Source organism: Meriones unguiculatus (genome assembly GCF_030254825.1).
Source record: "Meriones unguiculatus strain TT.TT164.6M chromosome 13 unlocalized genomic scaffold, Bangor_MerUng_6.1 Chr13, whole genome shotgun sequence".
Lineage (NCBI taxonomy): Eukaryota > Metazoa > Chordata > Mammalia > Rodentia > Muridae > Meriones > Meriones unguiculatus.
The window spans coordinates 2,071,555-2,091,254 of NW_026843580.1; the positions used below are offsets into that span (position 1 = coordinate 2,071,555).

Below are 19,700 nucleotides of genomic sequence, written 5' to 3' on the forward strand. Positions count from 1 at the left end.
GTCTTGGTTCCCAGGCACTGAGCTTTGCAGCTTTGGTATCCAGAAAGAATTGTATTGTGGATCTGAGTCTCTGTGGTTAGGGCTCAGTGGTTGGAGCTCTGTGATTGGGCCTGCGCTCCTCCTGTGCGGAGGTTTCTGGGGTTATTGCACTCTGGCCACTTGGGGCGTGAGCTCCGCTGCACTTCCTGCTGTGTTCTAAGCCCTGGGATCACATCAGTGGAATGGGGGAGGGGACGATCCTCAGGACCGGAGGGCCCCGAGCGGGACATGTCCCAGGAGGGTCGGGTGTTCAACAGGTGGTTACAGCAGACTGCTGCTGTAAGGGGCCTCGAGCACTGTCTCTGCTGCCTTGATCTCCTGGATGTGAGTTTTGTGCTCAGCTGCCTGGTGCTGTGTGCAGGTTTCCCCACGGGAGGCCCGGACAAGGGAAGTGCCCTATTTCCTTGCCGGAGAAGTCCGTGCCCGATCTAAATCTACTGGCACTCCACACTTCTGTGGTGGCCCCTCTCCTTTAGAAAGCCCCACAGTCCAAATTCTAGCTTTGATTGACTCTCCACTCACCAATTACGGAGATTCATGTCTCCTGCCTCTCCGAAACGGTGCGCTGTACTCGCCGCCATCTTGGAGTCTGGATGATATCTTTTATGTGTTCTTGGATTCAGTTTGCAAGTATATTATTTAGTATTTTTGCTTTTAATTTCATAAAAGAGATAGGACTGAGGTTCTCTTTTTTGGTGGGTCTTTGTGTAGTTTAGGTATCAATGTGACTGTAGCTTCACAGAATGAGTTTGGTAATATTCCTTCTTTTTCTATTTTGTGGGATAGTTTGAAGAGAACTGGAGTTAGCTTTTCTTTGAAGGTCTGCTAGAATTCTGCACTGAAACCATCAGACCCTGAGCTCTTTTTGGAAGGGAGACTTTTGATGACTACTTCTATTTGTTGGGGGGATACAGGACTATTCAGTCTATTTACCTGATCTTGATTTAATTTTAGCAAATGGAGTCTGTCAAGAAAAATGTACATTTCATTTACATTTTCAAATTTTCTGGCATATACACTTTTGTACTACCACGTAATGATAGTTTGGATTTCCTCTGTGTTTGTTGTTATGTCTCCATTTTTGTTTCTGATTTTGCTGATTTGGATAGTTTTTCTCTGCCTTTTATTTATTTTGGGTAAGGGTTTGTTTATCTTCTTGATTTTCACAAAAAAAAAAAAAACAGCTCTTGGTTTTATTGATTCTTTGAATTGTTTTATTTGTTTCTAATTTATTGATTTCAGCCCTGAGCTTGTATATTTCCATTCATCTACTCTTCTTGGGTTTCTATGCCTTATTTTTTCCTAGGGCATTCTAAACTATACTATACTTCTGTATGACAGAATGCATGATAGTGATTATCATATGAATTAATATTTTTCATGTTTTCATTCATTTGTTACTAATAACAACTGGATCATAAACTCCCATCATTTTCAGAAAGTCCAGTCAAAACAGGGGACTATTAATAAATTAAACTAATATACTTAATTACTTGTCCAAACACATTGAGATTATAGCCAAAGAAATCACACAACAAAATATCCCTGGTGGAAATTGTTGTGTTCATTCTGGTTAACTTTACAAATGCAGTGTGAAAATTCCTCTAAAAAATGATACATCATTACTCATATCCACATTTTAGATACTCTGTAGAAATCCCCATCTGTTGAGTATCATACCACTCATACTGCAAAAAGCATATTCATTGAATAGGTGATAATTTAATATTCAAAACCTCCTTGTGAGAAAATATTCCATAGCAAAGGTGATTTTACTCAAATCCTGGAAGTTGCTAAGCTAATTTACACAGAAGGTAGGAGAGTCAAGAATATTGTTGTGGAGGAACCATAATCCCTATAGAACAAGTCTTTGAAGAACAAAGAGTTAAATTCTGTAAATTTGGGAATCTTTCATTTGTTATTCCTCTTTTAATAGGTATATCCTTTGTCATAATTCATACAAGTCATGTGAGGGTAAGAATATGGAAAGAAGAAACATACCTCGCTCTCCCAAAACAATTAGAAGACATATCGTAGTCCTTACTTTCAGTAGGCTTTTTTAATGTGGTGCAAGTTTACATTGAATTTATTAATAATTATTCGTAGTGAAATTTTTAGTTAATTGTTAAAGAATGTTCATCGTGTCCTCCATAGCTATGATGTTCTTGTAGATCTCCATCATTGCATCTTTGTTGAGATACTTTTTGGAAGGATCCAGCAAAGCCTGCTTTTCCTGAGTAGGCATTGTCCTGAAGCACATCATCATGTGCTTCTAAACTATCCTATTGCATTCTAAACTATCCTATACATGTATACAACAGACAGCATGATGGTGACAACACTATAAGTTTATATTTGTTCATGTGTTCATTCTTTCATTATTAATAAAAAATAATCATAAACTTGTATCACATTCAGAAAGTCTAGGCAAAGCAGGGGACTATTAATAAATTATACTAATATACTTAGTTTTCCAAACTCATTGGGAATACAGCCAAAAAACCCCTCACTACAGAAAATCCATATAATTTCTGGCACTGTGGAAACTGTTGTGTCTATTATAGTTCATTTACAAATGTAGTATGACTCCAACAACAGGAAAGTTTATGAATTCAGTCACTGTGGTAAAGCTGACTCCTAGGTCTTTTTTAAATATGTGAAAACCCACTTACATAAAAATGATGCTATAAGTGAGCCATGTAATAAAGTTTCTTACCACCAAAGGTATCTTGGAAAGTACAAAACACCCACATTCAAGGGAGTAGCTATGAATGTAAACAAAGTGATAAAAGGTTAAGAGGCAATTTCATTTTACAATTAGATGAAATTGCAAACTTAATTTACACCAACAAATAGATTCATCAGTGTAATGACTATGGTAAATCTTACAAATACCCAATTATCTCTACAGGAATGAAAGAAGACATATTTTTGAGAAGCATGAATGTAAGCAGTATGGTAAAGCCTTTTCCCAAACCAGTGGTATCCTAATGCACAAAAGAACACATACTGGAGAAAAACCCTATGAATGTAATCACTGTGGGAAAGCCTTTTCACAGCGTGGAAATCTCGAAATGCATAAAAGAACACATACTGGAGAGAAGCCTTACAAATGTAATCAGTGTGGGAAAGCCTTTTCACTATGCGGAAATCTCAAAAAGCATAAAAGAACACATACTGGAGAGAAGCCCTATGAATGTAATCAGTGTGGTAAAGCCTTTGCTTGTAGTAGTGGTCTCCAGAAACATGAAAGAATTCATACTGGAGAGAAACCCTACGAATGTAATCAGTGTGGTAAAGCCTTTACACAGTCCAATGCTCTCCAAGCGCACAAAAGGACACATATTGGGGAGAAACCCTATGAATGTAATCACTGTGGTAAAGCCTTTGCCCGCTCCAGTAGTCTCCAAGTGCACAAAAGGATACATACTGGAGAGAAACCCTACAAATGTAATCACTGTGGTAAAGCCTTTTCACAACACAGTAATCTCCAAGTGCATAAAAGGACACATACTGGAGAGAAACCCTACAAATGTAATCACTGTGGTAAAGCCTTTGCACAATCCAATAGTCTCCAAGTGCACAAAAGGATACATACTGGAGAGAAACCCTACAAATGTAATCACTGTGGTAAAGCCTTTGCACAATCCAGTAGTCTCCAAGTGCACAAAATGACACATACTGGAGAGAAACCCTAGGAATATAATCAATGTGGTAAAGCCTTTCCAAAACCCAGTAGTCTTAAAAGACATAAAGGAACACATAATGGAGAGATAACCTACAAATGTAATCAATATCTTAAAGCCATTGCATGTTGTAGTGGTCTTCAGAGACATGAAAGAATTCACACTGCAAAGAAACCTTTTGAATGTAATCAATGTGTTAAATGCTTTTCACAACCCAGTTGTCTCAAAGTGCATAAAAGAACACATACTAGAGGGAAGCCATAAAAATGTAATCTGTGTGGGAAAGCCTTTTCATGAAACGGAAATCTCCAAAATAATAAAAGAACACATACTGGGGAGAAATCCTGTGAATGTAATCATGGTGGCAAAGCCTTCACACATTACAGTGATCTACAAAGGCATGAAAGATTTCATACTGGAATGAAACCCAATGAATATACTCAATGTTGTAAGTCCTTTGCACATTTCTGTGATCTTTATATGGATGAAAGATTTCATACTGCAGTGAAACCCTATGAATATAACCAGTAAACCCTTTGCATGTCACATTTTTTCAAAGCCTTGAAAGAAAATATACTGGAGAGAAAACCTTGTGAGTGTTTTTAGTATAACGAAGCCTTTGTACATTTTTATATGCTTCCCGTTCATGAATGAATCATACTGAAGAGAAGCCCTATGAATGAGTTTAATATGGGAATTCAAGGCTTTGTGTTTCCGTGTTTCATAGAGATATAATGAAGAGGTCTAATCAGTAATCAACTGCAACTCACTACATAGCTTGATGTGATATGAACATGTAAATATGATTGGACGTTCTTTGATTGTGTATGTTCCTCCAAATCATCCATTTGTCATTTCATCTTGAAGTACTGCATTCTTTAAGAAATATATAATACAAAAGTTCTAAATAATGTAACAGCAAGGATTTTTTCTTAAAAGTAAAAACACTTGGGGGGTGTGCATGTTAAGTGTTTATGGGGTTTTAGGCCATGACAGATATGTTCAGAGTGGGAGACAACTTTATCGCATCTCATTTGTCCATCTTAATATGAGGATTGAGGTCTGCTTTCCCGCTTTGGACAACAAAAAACTCCTACAGAGCTTTTTTCCCGATGCTCAAATAAGAGTAGTTGAGATATTACATAGATAAAATATTATCGTTTTTTCATATTGTAAACATACTGTCATGTAATAATTGAGGGATTCAGGGCAATTTGAATGATAAAATTTGTTTGAAAATGAGAGTGTGCAGCCAGTTCTCCTAGGTGCTGAGCCATGTATTTAGTCCCATAAAAGTGTCATGAATAGCATTTTTAGTTGTGAAAGGTTAATCCTAAATTCATCTTTAACTCAGCCCTGATGACCCAGAAGAAATAGAAGATTGTGAGCATAAAAAGTAACTTAGGCTTGGTTCTGAAAGAAGTTTCTAATCCAATATCTTCACAAAAATATGGAAGTATCCAAAATGATCAGTACAGAAACTGACAGTACACGTGTTTAAAAAGTGCTTGACCACGTGGCCAAAGCCACAAACTGAGTTTATCTCAGTTTGGCAGTCAGGCAGCAATGGGAGCCCACAAAGACAGATGTCAGGTGTACTCCTTCTTGAGATTATGTCTAATGTAAAGAGAGTAAAAGAACTTGAAGGCATAAAGACCAACTTTTCAGAAGTGAATTGTATTCTGCTTCCCTGATGCATGCAAACATTCAGTTAGGAGCCCTCAGTCATGAAGACTCCAGATGTTGTACAAATTGTTGTCAGGGGATCCTGAGATTCAAACAGATGTCAATAGAAGGCCGGAGCAATCAGGCATTTACAGATGTGTGGAGCCTGGATGAACTATAAGGGAAGGAAATTTGGATGTTAAAGAAAGGATTAAAGTCCCAGAGAGCAATTAATTCTTGGGTTGTACCTGAGGACAAGCAGCCTTCTATTGTATTCTCTGTATCTACTCAGCTGTGGTGGGTCAATTCTCCAGTTCTTCCACTGTTTCCTTGTCTTTTCAGAGACCTGTAAGTGTCAGTCAGAATACCATGCAAATGGCCACTTGATGGTCTCGAATAAGACTTCAAATATCCTCAGTCCCAGCTCTGTCATCCCTGTAACATCTCTACCTGGCAGGAATAAGAATATTCTGAATAAACATTCCTATATCTCTATTAGGTTGACATCTAGTCAATCAATGGACTCCATGTAATTCTATTCTCCTCAGGAATCGTTGAATAGACCTATTCCACTAGATGAGATATTTTCTGCTCAGTAACATTATGTCATGTGAATATCTTGCAGGAAAGAAATAATCTGAGAATGGGGGAGGAATTTATAGATGGGAAGTTTTTAATATATGGCCCTGTGAGATTACTTAGTTGTGTGCATCTCTGGCCTTCTATGTAAACCTATTAAACCTAAAGGATGATTTACTTATCATACGTTGCGCTTCACACCCATGGCAAGCTACTGAGGTGCCTCTTTGACAGCATCCCTTAGTCCCTACCTTCTAAAGGGCATGATTGGCATACCCCACCTCTACCCTTAACTTTCCAGTCCAGTAGAATGGGCTTGCCCTCTCCAGAGGCTCTTTCCTGTAGAGCCAGATTTTTTTTTGTTTTCCTCTATATGCTTTTTCTTCTCTCCCTCTTTCTTTCTGTGTTTCTTCTCTATCTGCCTTTTTTCTCTCTGTTCTCTCTCCCTCTCTCTACATATACTTCCCTTTGCCCACACTTACGTCTCCTGCATGGGAGCTTCCATGGCCCTGTTCCTTAGGGTCTGAGAACCCTCTGTGAACTGTTTTCAAGAAGCCTGCATTTAAATGTTTTATCATGTATTCAATTAGCAAATTTCACCTGTGGGAAGAAAGATAAAGTATAACCTATGTATTCATCAATGGTCAAAATTAGTAACACTGAATAAATGTTAACGTTTCCAGTTTTAATTAATAATTTCTGTTTTAACCATTATGTTCCCTTTTTTCCTTAGCCCCCTATCAGAGGACTAGGGAAGGTGCACAGGGGGAAATGGAGAGGTTGGGTGGGAATGAGTGGAGATGTTAAAGGATACAGCCAGGATACAAAATGAATAAATTGTGATAAATAAATAATTAAAAATAATTTTATTTTCAAACATTGTTCTCTCTCTCTCTCTTTTTTTTTTTTTGGTTGAATGAATAGTCCCAGTATGATTCTCAGGCTCTCCTGGAACTTAGTGTACATACTAGATCTGCTTACCTTGCCTCCCTTGTGTCTACAGGATATTTGGGCATTGTCTACCTCAATAACATAGTTCTTTCAATGGGATTATTGAGAATGAGTCACTGAGTCCAAATAGTCATGGTAGCTAGGAAAAAGGCTCTGGTCCTAACTACGGGAATAGAACGTGTTCTTCAATTGCAGTTGATTGCCTTGAAATCTTCTTTTTTAATTTAAAAAAATTGTTTTTCTTTAACATTGAGTTTATAATACTCATCATAGTAGATTGGAGTTCTATAGTTATGCAACAGATAGTGAAAACCAGCCTCATAGACATAAGTAAGTTCTCAATATAGTTAAGTGTAACTATGTGTTAGACTCATCCCAACATTCTATTAAATCACAGACGTTAAAACCACCTAAGCCAGGCATGGTAACACAGGCCTTTAGTCATGGTGTTCAGAAAGAGGAGGCAGGAACTTCAAGATGTCAAAGTAATCCAAGGAAACATCCTAGGTCAATGTTCCACAAAAGAAAGGGAGACTGATTGGCTTAGATCAATGTCCATAGTCCTCCCTACAGCTCCAGAACACCCAGGCCATGCCAGCAACATGTCATACAAGGAAACATCCTAAGTCAATGATATAATGGGTCATCCACAGAACAAATTGAGACTTATTGGCTAAGATCAATGTGCATAGTCCTCCCTACAGCTCCAGAACTTCAAGGCTATGCCAGCACCATGTGTTACCTAAGGAATTTGCCACCCCTTGCTTGCTAATCTTTCCTATCCAAGACAGCTAGGCAACTTCAGAATCAGACTCATTTTGGGCATTGAGATTAGAACACTCTTGGAAGTGGGAGTATTTGTCTCAGGCAGTGATGAGTTCCATATTTATATATCCTATATAAAGGGTTAAGCACACAAACCCTTACCCACACAAGCCATATAAATGGACTCAGTAAGTTTTTTTTTTATGTATATAGGTCCATACTTATTCACACATTCTTTTTTAAGACATTGAAAGGAAAGAATTTGGAATAGGATGGAGAAAGGACAAGAAGAGGGGAAATGACATGTTTTAATTAACATCTGTAAAATTAACTTTAAATAGAAATTGGCTATAGAGGGCATGGGGGTTACTAGCACTGGGTGTTGTTATAGAAGACAGGTTCCATTTCAGGAATCACAAGCTAGATAAGCATAACCTGTAAATGCATCCCAAAAGGATCTGATGTTCTCCTTGGCCTTTCCAAGTATGACACAGGGACACATGAATGCAAAACATCCAAATAAATGAAAGACATACAAAGCTTTAAAAAGTGGCTTTTTCAGGGCTGACGAGATGGCTCTGTGTTTAGGAAAACTCACTCAGGACTTCACAAAAGTTAATGCTTAATCTTATCTTTCATGGACATATCCTCCCTGTTCTTCTGACTGAGAGATTCACACAGACTGTAACACATACATCATCCTAGGGGCTCAACACAGTCCCAGGCCCTTTGGGTGTTTGTTCTCTTTCTGTCTCTCACACACAAACCTACACATTCACACATGCACACATCTCCATGAATTCCACCAGCCCAGTGCCCTCAACTGTTCCAGTAAACTCAGAAAATAGAAGATTGTGTGGTGACAGTTCTTTCACCAGGTTGTCCTTCTCACCATATTCTTTTTGAAATGGCGCCACACTTAGACTCCAGAGGGTGACACACCCCATCCAATGATTCCATTATCTCTTAATTTTCCTCAGTCAGTTCCATTAGCTGAGCACCAAGCTTTCAATTACATAAGCATATTGGGCCATCATTATTCAAATCATCATGTAACCTCTAGCCAACTTTTCACAGAGTCTATTTTCCACTGAATCTTCCTTAACTTTACCTCCATGGCCTGTATTTCTCTTGGCACTCTCTTCTTTTAGTACTTCCTGGAATGCAACATTAAGCCCCATGTTAAGCATAAAGTGGCTTTTGATATCTTGATTTCTTATGTATTGTGTATTGATCCAAACAACAATATTCAGATTTTCTGACAATGACAAGCATATTTTGAGGATATAAGTTTTGTTCTGCCTTTCTTCTCTGTTGCTGTCATTAACGCCAATAACCAAAAATGACTCAGGTGATAAATTGGCTTCTTTGACTGATGCTGGCAGGCCTCAAACATTGAGGCAGCTCAAAAAAGAAATTCAGGCTATCAAATGAAGGCATGGATTATGGTGGAACACTGTTTGTTGCTATGTTCTTTTACAAGGTCAATGTCTACTTCTCTGTATGTTTTCTTAACCAGCCCAGGCCAAAAGTTGAGGTGAATTTTAACCATTAGTGCCTAGGGTTTGCCACTGAATTCACAACCACTATAGTCACCCACAAACTTACCCACCAGTGATTCTCATCTGGGGAACCCCCAGTTGGTACTCCCTCACATCATGCTAAGCTATGTAACATTGATAACTAAAGCCAACGAGCACACACAGACAAGGTATAAGAATTTTTAACAATTTAAAACCAATGTATTAGCCATCTCAATCATCTTAGTAGGAAAACCACAAGCTAACACAGCAACATTTGAAAAACACAGATATGCCAAGAAATGAGTTACTGACTTTCCAGGAACTGATATTTTTTTTCCAGATAGAGAGGCATCCCTCCGGGGAGTTTTCTCCACACATGGTGCAGATCAGAATAGCCTGCTATGCTTCTCCAGTTAATCTCTGGTTTCTACAGATGCAGCCACACAGATGCTTGTAAGAAATAAGTGCTGTCTATGTCATAGACTGTGTGGCCTGATTTTCACTACTTCATCTTTACCAGGCTTCTTTGCCTGGCCTGAGAATGAAGAAGAGTTCACTCTTGATATGAATTGATGTGTCATTGGTGGAAAGGGGCTCCTTTTTTTGAGGACAAGGGGTGGTACAAATAGGGTGAGAAGGAGGCACAGGAAGGAGAGGAGGGAGAGGACTGTGATTGGGATGTAAAATGAATATAAAAATTAAAAAGAAATATAAAAAGAAATGTCAACCATAAGTCTTTTTGCTCAAAGAGTGTACAACTTATGTTTAACATATGGAATTCAAATCTCAACATGTCCTCCATCCAGCATAATATTCTTCCTTCCCAGGAACATGTCTGAATTCTAGGTGTTTGATCACCAGGATCAGTGAACTTTTTTTTCCTTGGAGCAGTGTCTTCCTTCCCCTTCCTCCTTCTTTCCATATGCGCCAGTTCCTTTCATACTCACATTGTGAAGGAGATTGTGAGTTCTGACCACAAATTTTGGAGAAAAAACTCAGTCACCACCACATTCCTTAGGATAAAACCAAAGGCAGTTGCTATTGAGGAACTGCTCTTCTCCCAACTAGGTAAGTTCCCTTTTTAGAAGCACAACCTCATGATGAAGAGAAAAGGTAGTTTTGTTTGGCAATTATTTGTAGTAATTCATATTTTAGTCTCAGAAGGTAAGTCAGTTAAAGAACCACCTGAATCATCCTCTGAAGATAAATGCCTCCCACCTGCTTCTTTAATGGCCTTGTACCTTAACTATTCTCCCACTGAGTAAAGGAATCTGAGGGTGCAGGTCTCTAGACATTACAGTGACTGTGGTTCAAGGAAATTACCAGGGCAGCAAGAACCATCTGTGCATACACCAAAATTAAGAAAAGCTGTGGAGAACCAAAAAGTACTGCTTTGATAATTGGGTCATCTCAGGGTTGAGATATGTGTTTGATATGATATTTGGGTGCAAGAAATCTCATAAAAGACTTTGAGCAAAATGTAAACCAACATGGGTGAGCCACCTAGGTAGAGATAGCTCTAGAGAAAAAGAAAGTAGAAACAGATAAACTGAAGAGAGAAATTATTTCCTCTCTTAAATTATTAGCACAGGGCAGCCAACTACTCTCTTGCTGTGTGACAGGCTTCTTTCATCTCACCTGCCCTTCTCTGACTAGGGAGAGATTGAACACTGCAAGGCTTCCAACTTAGATTTCCATCCAGGCTTCAGACTTTGGTTCAATTCTCTAGCCTCTGAGTGTGTGTAGTTTCTGTAGTTTCCCTCCCTATCAGTCTCCACAGAAAAAGATGGCAACATTTAGGTCAGCTCTGCAGTCAATGGCAGTCTCTTGGGGTGGTTAATTTTGACTGTCTTCAATGCCATAAGACAATGCTTTCCTGAGGAAAAGTGACACATACACACACACAAACTGCCAATCTTTTACTTATGATACACTATTTCAGAAAGTGTGTTTCCCAAAGTACTAAATCCCAGCTCATATAAAAGGTCCCAGATCCATCTGAGCTCAGCCCCATCACAGTCAACCACAATACAATGGGGTCATTCACCTTCTTGTGTCTGGGGACAGAGGAGGTAGAATCCCTGGATGACAAGGCTTTGCTTCGACAGTTGCAGTTCCTGTGCTAAGATATTTGCACTCCACAGTCTCTGGATGAGACAATGGAATTCTTTCCTTTGTTCCTTGTCTAACTACCCCAACCATAGGAATATTCTCCTCCTTTATCCAGGCCAAACTAACATATTTTTATAAAGAAAAGGAAGTCTGATAGTGCACATCTAACTTATGCATCCCACAGGGCCTTGTGCCTTAGGAGAGGTGAACTCACCTTTCCATGAAGGTGAGCTAATTTAGAGTTTTGTGGCTGTAAAAACCCACTGTGACCATGGAAACACACACAAAGGAGCCTACTTCTTTGGAATTCTGGTATCTACTGATGACCAGCTGAGAAAACCTGCCATATGGTCTGAGCAGAGCTACTTCTTCAACTTCCCCTTTGCTAACGGGCATTGTTGGACTAGTTATATAAGAGCCTTCCGACCATTCTTAAAAGATCTCTATTCTACATCCATAGAGAGAGTCATTCTGTCTGCTGTGTTCATCTACACTGCCTTTGCTGATACCATTGTGGTTTTCATTTCTTATTATTCTAGAATCCACAGAGGAAGACATACCTGCTCCAAATTGTGTATCACCTGTTTACTGCTTCTCTCTCAGGGTTTTCTGATATCTACCAGGTGAAAAGTAGCTGCAGTTTAGCTGACCCCAATGTGAAGTGACAGAACAATCTCATTTTGTTTCCTAAAATCGATCGCTGTTTAACTGTTGATATCGTTGGTGGCCTTTCTCCAGTGGACAGATGGTTCACTCCACTGCAAGTTGAATATTGAATTGTTCAAACTATCCACCTTGATTCCAGGAGGAGGAGAGGAAGTGCCATCCTGAGTGCTGGAAGACAGAAGGGTAGGCTATTAAACAACAGGCACAAGTCTGCTGAAACACAAATCTCTGCAGATCAAGAAAAGGTGTGGCCCAAGTCATGGATCCAAGGTCCCTGCCTGGAGCATAGGCTTCTCCAGGGTCAGGTTTCTCCCTAAGCCAGGCCCTCATTACTTTTGTAATTAGCAAAACATGCAATCATCCCTCCTGGGCCAGGAAGCACAATGCTTTTTCTCTTCAGTACACGGTGATCCTAGGGGAAGTGCTCATGTCGCTCAAGACTCACTGGCCAATCAGGACTTCCAGACGAGGCCTGTACTCAGAGGAAGAGGCGGGTTCTTCCGGACGCCATGTTGCGGGTTCAGATCCGTAGCTGAGGTGTGTGGAATGTTTGGCGTGCTGTGGTCTGAGCTCAGCTGCTGAGTCCCGTGAGGGGATTTCAAGCGTGTTACAAAGTGGCGACATGGTGAGTGTTTGGCTGCCACCCCAAGGTGGTGGTGGAGCTGGAGGCTGAAGAGCAGGAGCTGGTGTGGTTGGTCTCTCCCGGGCTTGGTGAGAACCTGCAGCCATCAGCTTCTTGTGAGGTCCTTTGTCCTGGCGTTAGGAATGCTGAGCTATCTGAATCCCACGTGTTAGCAGTGGGATGGAGTGTGAGCCAGACTGCATGTAGCGACCTGGGCAGAGGCCTTTGCCCTGTCAGCCTCTGTGACTGGGGATTCCCTGGAGAGGAGGAGACTCTGCAGCACTGGCCTCTAAAAGGGACTTTTATTCTCCTGTTTTAGTTGTCTTTGAGGCTTAGTACCATCTCCTGCTTACCTAGATTGAGAGACCAAAAAAATTAAAATTAGCAGCTATTATTAAGGGCTAGACTATGTGGGTGGAGAAGTCTGTTGATGCCCTGAGGGGAAGGACCGCCTTACTGCATTCTTTCCCCACCTACTAGAGATAACAGTTGCTAGGAAACTGGCCCATCCTTCTAGGGAGGGACACCAGGTCATTATGGTCTGGGGACCTTCATATAGCCAATCAAATCAGAGTGTAGCATTTTGACCAATAGATGCTTGCCAGGAAGGAATCGCCCCTGCCTTGGGCATGCTGGGAAGAACCAGAATCTATATATCACCCAACTAACCTGGGGCGGCGTGCTCAGCTCCCACCGCTTTGGCGGTGAGGCTGTGTAGCCAAAGCTGCAGCTTATAATTTTCAATAAAAAAAGACCCTCATGTGTTTTGCAACGGAGTCGATTCCTGGAGATCTTTTGGGGGCTCGCGAACTGGGTATAACAAGATCTAGTCCTGGATGAATCTAGCTTCCATATACTGTAATCTAGGCCTGGAATGTTTTCAGCCCCTGAGCCTTACTGCTTAATAAACTCACACTCTCTAGTTATTTCTGAGTTCTGGCTGACTGGTTCATTTGAGCTGCTCTGGCTCAGACTCCTCTCTCTGCTTAGTGATTCAATCTGGTTTCTCTCTCAGTCTCTGAGTTGTTTTTCTTGGCCTCAAACTAACTCCAGCAATCTGCTCTAATCTTCTGGCTCCTTCTCATTCTCTGGCTCTTACTGTCTTCACTGTTGACTAGCTTGTTCTCTTAGTGAACCTCTCTGTGTAAACATCTGTAAAACTGTCTCCTGTCTCTATGCATTGCCCCTGTAGTAGCTTGCCTTTCCTCTCTCCTCTCCTGAAAGTTGGGCTTAGGCTAGTCTGTCAAGTCTTTTTCCCTGATTGGACACTCTTTCTGCCACTCAATTAAACATTGCTTTCAAACATGGTGCTTCTGTTTACAAACTTATGTTTAAAAACTGGCTACAAACTGCCTATTTGGGTTTTTTTGTAGGAGTGATGACCTCTGTGTTTGTTTCATTTTTATACACATACAATCATAGGTAACATTGGTCAAGTTCACATTTTTCCTGGCTTATTTTCCTTAGGAATTTTGATAAAAATTAAGTATAATTTTTTGGTCTTTTTTTCTATATCTGTTTATTTCTTCACAAATATGCACTTTCTTGGTAGTTTTAGCTTCATGGTAAGTACAGAAGTCATATTGTACCTACCTGTATACTATTTCACATAGCACATAGTTTTGAAATCAGCTTTCTTGTTCTAAGTTGTTAGGAACGTAATTTGGAATGTATTGATTTATGCTGCAAATTGAACATACTGAACCCTTATTTTGAAAATACATCATATTAATGGTGTTGTTTACAGTTGTATGAAAGGGTAAAAATACTATTCACTACTCACTTATTTAGCACAAAAAAAGTGTTCACCTCCTTTTTCCTGACTGATGTTCATGTTTCTTGGGCTCTTTTTTGTCATGATTATGTGAGAGCTTCTGCTATCTTGTCTAGAGGTAGTAATAAAAAATGAAGAGCAGAAAGCACGGAAGCTAATAGAGGCAATTAAGTACTAAAAGATTTTTTAACTTTTTAATTGGTGTATGCAGAAGAAAATTTAAATACCAAGATTTTTGTAGCAAGATTTGTTATGAGAAGCAAATTGCTATTTTAGTGTACTGTCTAAATGCAGAAAGCCATTTTATTTGAAAGGTATGAAAGCTTCCTGCAAATGTGTCATACAGCATGAAAAAGGAAAAATGAGGTTAGGAAATAGACTTACCCATTTTGTTTCAATATAAATAACAATAAATTATACTTTAAGAAAAATGTATTAGTCTTAGAAAATTCTCTCATCTCACTTTTTTCTTCTGATTAAATACCATGTCTTAGATTGTAACCTTTTCACTTTTGCTTTGGAGAATGTGTTTAAAGATTTAATATTTTTACACATCAGTTTATGTTTTATGTATTATATAAATAATATAGTAATGATGATATCATTACATACGGATTTTTGTGAATACTTATTAAAACACTAGTTTTTTTCTTTTTTATTTAACTTTCATTAATTACACTTTATTCATTTTGTATCCCCCCATAAGCCCCTCCCTCCTCCCCTCCCAATTCCACCCTCCCTCCCCTTTCTGCATGCATGCCCCTCCCCAAGGCCACTGATAGGGGAGGTCTTCCTCTCCTTCTTTCTGATCTTAGTCTATCAGTCCTCATCAGAAGTGGCTGCATTGTCATCTTCTGTGGCCTGGTAAGGCTGCTCCCCCCTCAGGGGGAGGTGATCAAAGAGCAGGCCAATCAGATTATGTAAGAGGCAGTTAAAACACTAGTTTTTTTATTAATTTATTAAATTGAAATCTCAGTTGTAGGTCCCTCCCTCCTTTCCTTACATTTCCCAAATCCCTTCTGATTCTCCACTATTCCTCAGAATAGAGAAGTCCTCCTAATCAGAGAGCCCATCTCATCTATTCACAGAGGATGGAGTTCATCTTCCTCCTGTATGTCCTGGTAGGGAAGTCTCATCATAGTCCATGTCAGATATATCCCCCACTCCACTAACTAGTGGGCTGACATGAAGCTTAAGATGCCCATTGTTCTCATGTTCTTGAGGTCTGTGCATTGTAGTAGGTCTATCCTGTAGTAAATGACTAAAATGCACTAATAAGTGTGTTTATAGCTTGTGTGTCTTTGTGGGTCTCTGTTATGTCACTGAGGATGACCTTTTCTAGTTGCATCCATTTGCCTGCAAAATTTCATGATTTCCTTGTTTGTAAAGGCTGAGTAACATTCCATTGGGTAAATGTTACACAGATTCTTTACCCTTTCTTTGGTTGAGACATAGCTAGGTTGTTTCCAGTTTCTGGTTAGTACAAATAAAACAGCTATGAACATAGTTGAGCAGATGTCCTTGTTGTGAGTGCAGTATCTTTCAAGTGTATACCTAGAAGCGGTATAGCTGGGTCTCGTGGTATGGCTATTCCCACTTTACTAAGAAAGTACCAGATTGGTTTCCTAAGGGGTTATACAAGTTTACACCCCAGCCAGCAATGGAGGAGTGTCCCTCTTTCTACATATCTTTGCCAGCATGTGTTTTCACTTGAGTTTTTGATCTTGGCCATTCTTACAGGTATAAGATGGAAACTCAAGTCATTTTGATTTGCATTTCCCCAATGACTAAGGATGTTGAGAACTTCTTTAACTGCTTATGCACCATTCAAGATTCCTCTGTTGAGAATTCTCTTACCCTGTGTCTCATTTTTTAATTGGATTATTTTGTTGCTGTTTATTTTCAGGAGTTCTTTAATATAATTTTGGATATTGACCCTTTGTCATATGTAGGATTGGTGAGGATCTTTCTCAATCTGTAGATGGCAATCACCTCCTATTGATAGTGTCCATTGCTTTACAAAAGCTTTTCAGATTCATGATGGCCCATTTATTAATTGTAGATCTTAGAGCTTGTTCTGTTGGTGTTCTGTTTAGGAAGTTGTCTCTTATGCCAGTGAGTTCAAGATTGTTACCCACTTTCTCCTCTAGCAGATTTCCTCTGACTTTACGTGGAGGTCTTTTTCCCCCCCTTAATTTTACTTAACATGTATTACAATTCATTTACTTTGTATCCCAGCTCTAGCCTCCTCCCTTTTCTCCTCCCAGTTGCACTCTCCTTCCCCCTTCCCATTTTTTTCCCTATGACTCTCCACAAGTTCACTGATAGGGGATGTCCTCCTCCCCTTCCATCTGACCCTAGCCTATCAGGTACCATCAGGACTGACTGCATTGTCTTTCTCTGTGGCCTGGCAAGGATTCCCGCCCCAAATCATGGGGAAGTGATCAAACAGCCAACCACTGAGTACATGTCAGAGACAGCCCCTGCTTCTGATGCTACATCATAACAGGAGTTCTAGGTCCTCCACAGTTATAAGGCTTGCTTTAGTCATCATTCTCCACAGGCCCAATTTATCTCTATTGGTCTCCTGATGGAGCTACTGTTTCCTCCAGGTCTTTCTATCTCCCCTTCTTCTAAAAGATTCTCTGCACTCTGCCCAAATTTGGCTATGAGTCTTAGCATCTCCTGTGATATCTTGCTGGATAGAGTCCTTAAGAGGCCCTCTGTGGAAGCCTCCTGTCCTGTTCTCTGTCTTCTCCCACTTCTGATGCGTATCCTGTTCTGTTTCCCCTTCTGAATGAGGATTAAGCCTTTTTCCTAGGGTCCTCCTTGCTGTTTCCCTTTTTTAGAACTATGGATTTTAGTATGTTTATCTACATAATATGTTTAATATCCACTTATAAGTGAGTATATACCATGTGTGTCTTTCTGCTTCTGGGATCCCTCACTCAGGATGATTTCTTCTAGTGCCATTCATTTGCCTGCCATTTTCATGATTTCTTGTTTTTAGAGGCTAAGTAGTATTCCATTGTGCAAACGTACCACAATTTCTTCATCCATTCCTTGGTAGACTGACAAATAAGTTGTTTCCAGGTTCTGGCTATTATGAATAAAGATGCTGTGAACACAGTTGAGCAAATGTCCTTGTTGAATGATTGAGTATCTTTCATATATATGTTCAGGAATGGTCTAGCTGGTTCTTGAGGTAACACTATTCCTAATTTTCTGAGGAAGCACCAGATTGATTGCCAAAGTGGTTATACAAGGTTACCTTCCCACCATCAATGGAGGAAGGTTCCCCTTTCTCTAGAACATCTCCAGCATGTGTCTTCCTGTGAGTTTTTTTGGATTGACATGCTTGCTTGATTCATCAGTCTCTGCACATGACTAAAGATGCTGAGCATGCCTTAAGTGTTTGTCTGCTTTTCCATATTATTCTCTTGAGAATTCTCTGTTTAGCAGTGCACCCCATTTTTTAAATTTGATTAATTGGTTTGTCAGTGTTTATTTTCTTGAGTTCTTTAATATATTTCTGGATATCAGCCCTCAGTCACATGTATGGTAGTTGAAGATTCTTTCCCATTCTGCAGGCTGCCATTTTGTTCTGGTGACAGTGTCCTTTCCTTTACAGAATCTTTTCAGTTTCATTAAATCCTATTTATTCATTGTTGATCTTAGAGCCTGTGTTGGTGTTCTTTTTGGTGTGTTTCTTTGGGGGAAGTTATGAAAGCTTTTGTGGAGGAATTTGTCTACATTCCTTATTGGGGATTGGCTTTGAGTTTCTATAGTCTCAACTGATTTCCTGTTGTTACTATCTACTGAGTTGGGATTGAAACTGATCATTCTGATTCCTTCTCATGATCTCATGCCTTCACCCTCATCGACTCTAACTCTAAGGCACGTAAGAAAGAGTCAAAGCAATTGATATTCAGTGCTAATGTAATTTTGTATACTGAGGTTTTTACATTTTTACTTCTGGTGTTTTTGAAGACTAAGTTTCTTTGTATAACTTTGGCTGTGCAGAATGTAGGTATGCAATCCAGGTAGGCCTCAAACTTAGAGGTGCATCTCATAGTGGCTCTAGAGGGCTAGCATTAAATGAGGCCTAGTATGCATGGCATTTTTGTTTTGAAATATAGGCTGATGGGCCTGATAGGTGGGTTTATGCACATATCAAGCATATGCTGTTGTGCTGGTCTTCATCCACATCCACACTTGAATTTTGGTATTCATCAGAGAGTATATTCTATTTCTCAGGATGTCATGTATTCATACATGAATACATGACATCCTGATACTGCCTGAGACTTCTGAGTCATTGGATTACAGGTGGTGACGTTTTTCCTGCCTCTTGTGTTTGTGTTGATTATTTTAAATAAGTGAATATGAGTAGTATTTTGCCTGTATGTGTGACTATGCACCTCTTGTGTACTGGTTTTCACAATAGTCAGCAGATGACCTCAGATCTCCTGAATTTGGAGTTATGGATAGTTGTGAGCCTCCATGTAAGCACTGTTAATTGAGCCCAGTTATTTGCAACACCAACAAGAGGTTTTCATTGCTAAGCCACCTCAACTGCCTTATGTTGCTCATTTACTACCAACTATTCCAGGTCTAATGTTTTCATCTGTCCATTTGTACATATTTGAAGATGAATTCCCTTTTAGTAAGCTCTCATTAATATTACAGTTTAAACTGGGCCACTTCTGCTTCCTAGTAGATACAGAACTGTAGTGAATATATAATTCTTAGTAGGATCTTAAGTAAAAACTATTGAGTTCTTTGTATCTTTCTTATTTGATTGATTTTTGCTGTGAATACAGGTCTTAAATGTACTACTGGATGTCAGGAAACTTGTTTCAGAGGCTGGGCTGGCTTCTGTCTTAATGAGATACACATACATTTGCTTCCTGAGTGCTGGAATTAAAATCGTGAGCCAATACTTCCTGTTTGCCCATAATTTTTTAGTTAGTAATTGTGCATACAATTTCTGTGATCTGTGGTCTGTAGTGTTCATTGACTTCCTTGTTTTGCTTTCTTTATATCTGTTAATTGGCATTTCTCTTGTAAGGCTGTATTCTATACAAAGGGTGCAAAAATGAGGTGAACCTCCTCATTTAGTTTCCTTCTAAAATGACTTGGTGAATTCATTGAAACCTCTTTGTCAGGACATATCAGGGAAGCACCAGAATTATATGAATATATTATCAGTGAAGTATACATTTATACTGTTGTCACTATCGTGCTTTCTGTTATACTCATGTCGGGACCATTTAGAGTTCCGTAACCTATGACGATGTGGATGTGAACTTCACTCA

The 19,700-nt window shown here is 39.5% G+C and overlaps 1 protein-coding gene across 1 annotated transcript in view; it reads left to right on the forward strand.

Moving 5' to 3' along the window:
• Nucleotides 1–3,737, forward strand: part of LOC110541946 (zinc finger protein 431-like) — a 41,775-nt gene extending 38,038 nt beyond the window's left edge. The window contains exon 4 of the mRNA XM_060375827.1: nt 2,980–3,737. Coding sequence (XP_060231810.1) covers nt 2,980–3,737 — 758 coding nt within the window. The remainder of the gene's footprint in view (nt 1–2,979) is intronic.
• The last annotated feature ends 15,963 nt before the right edge of the window (nt 3,738–19,700 follow it).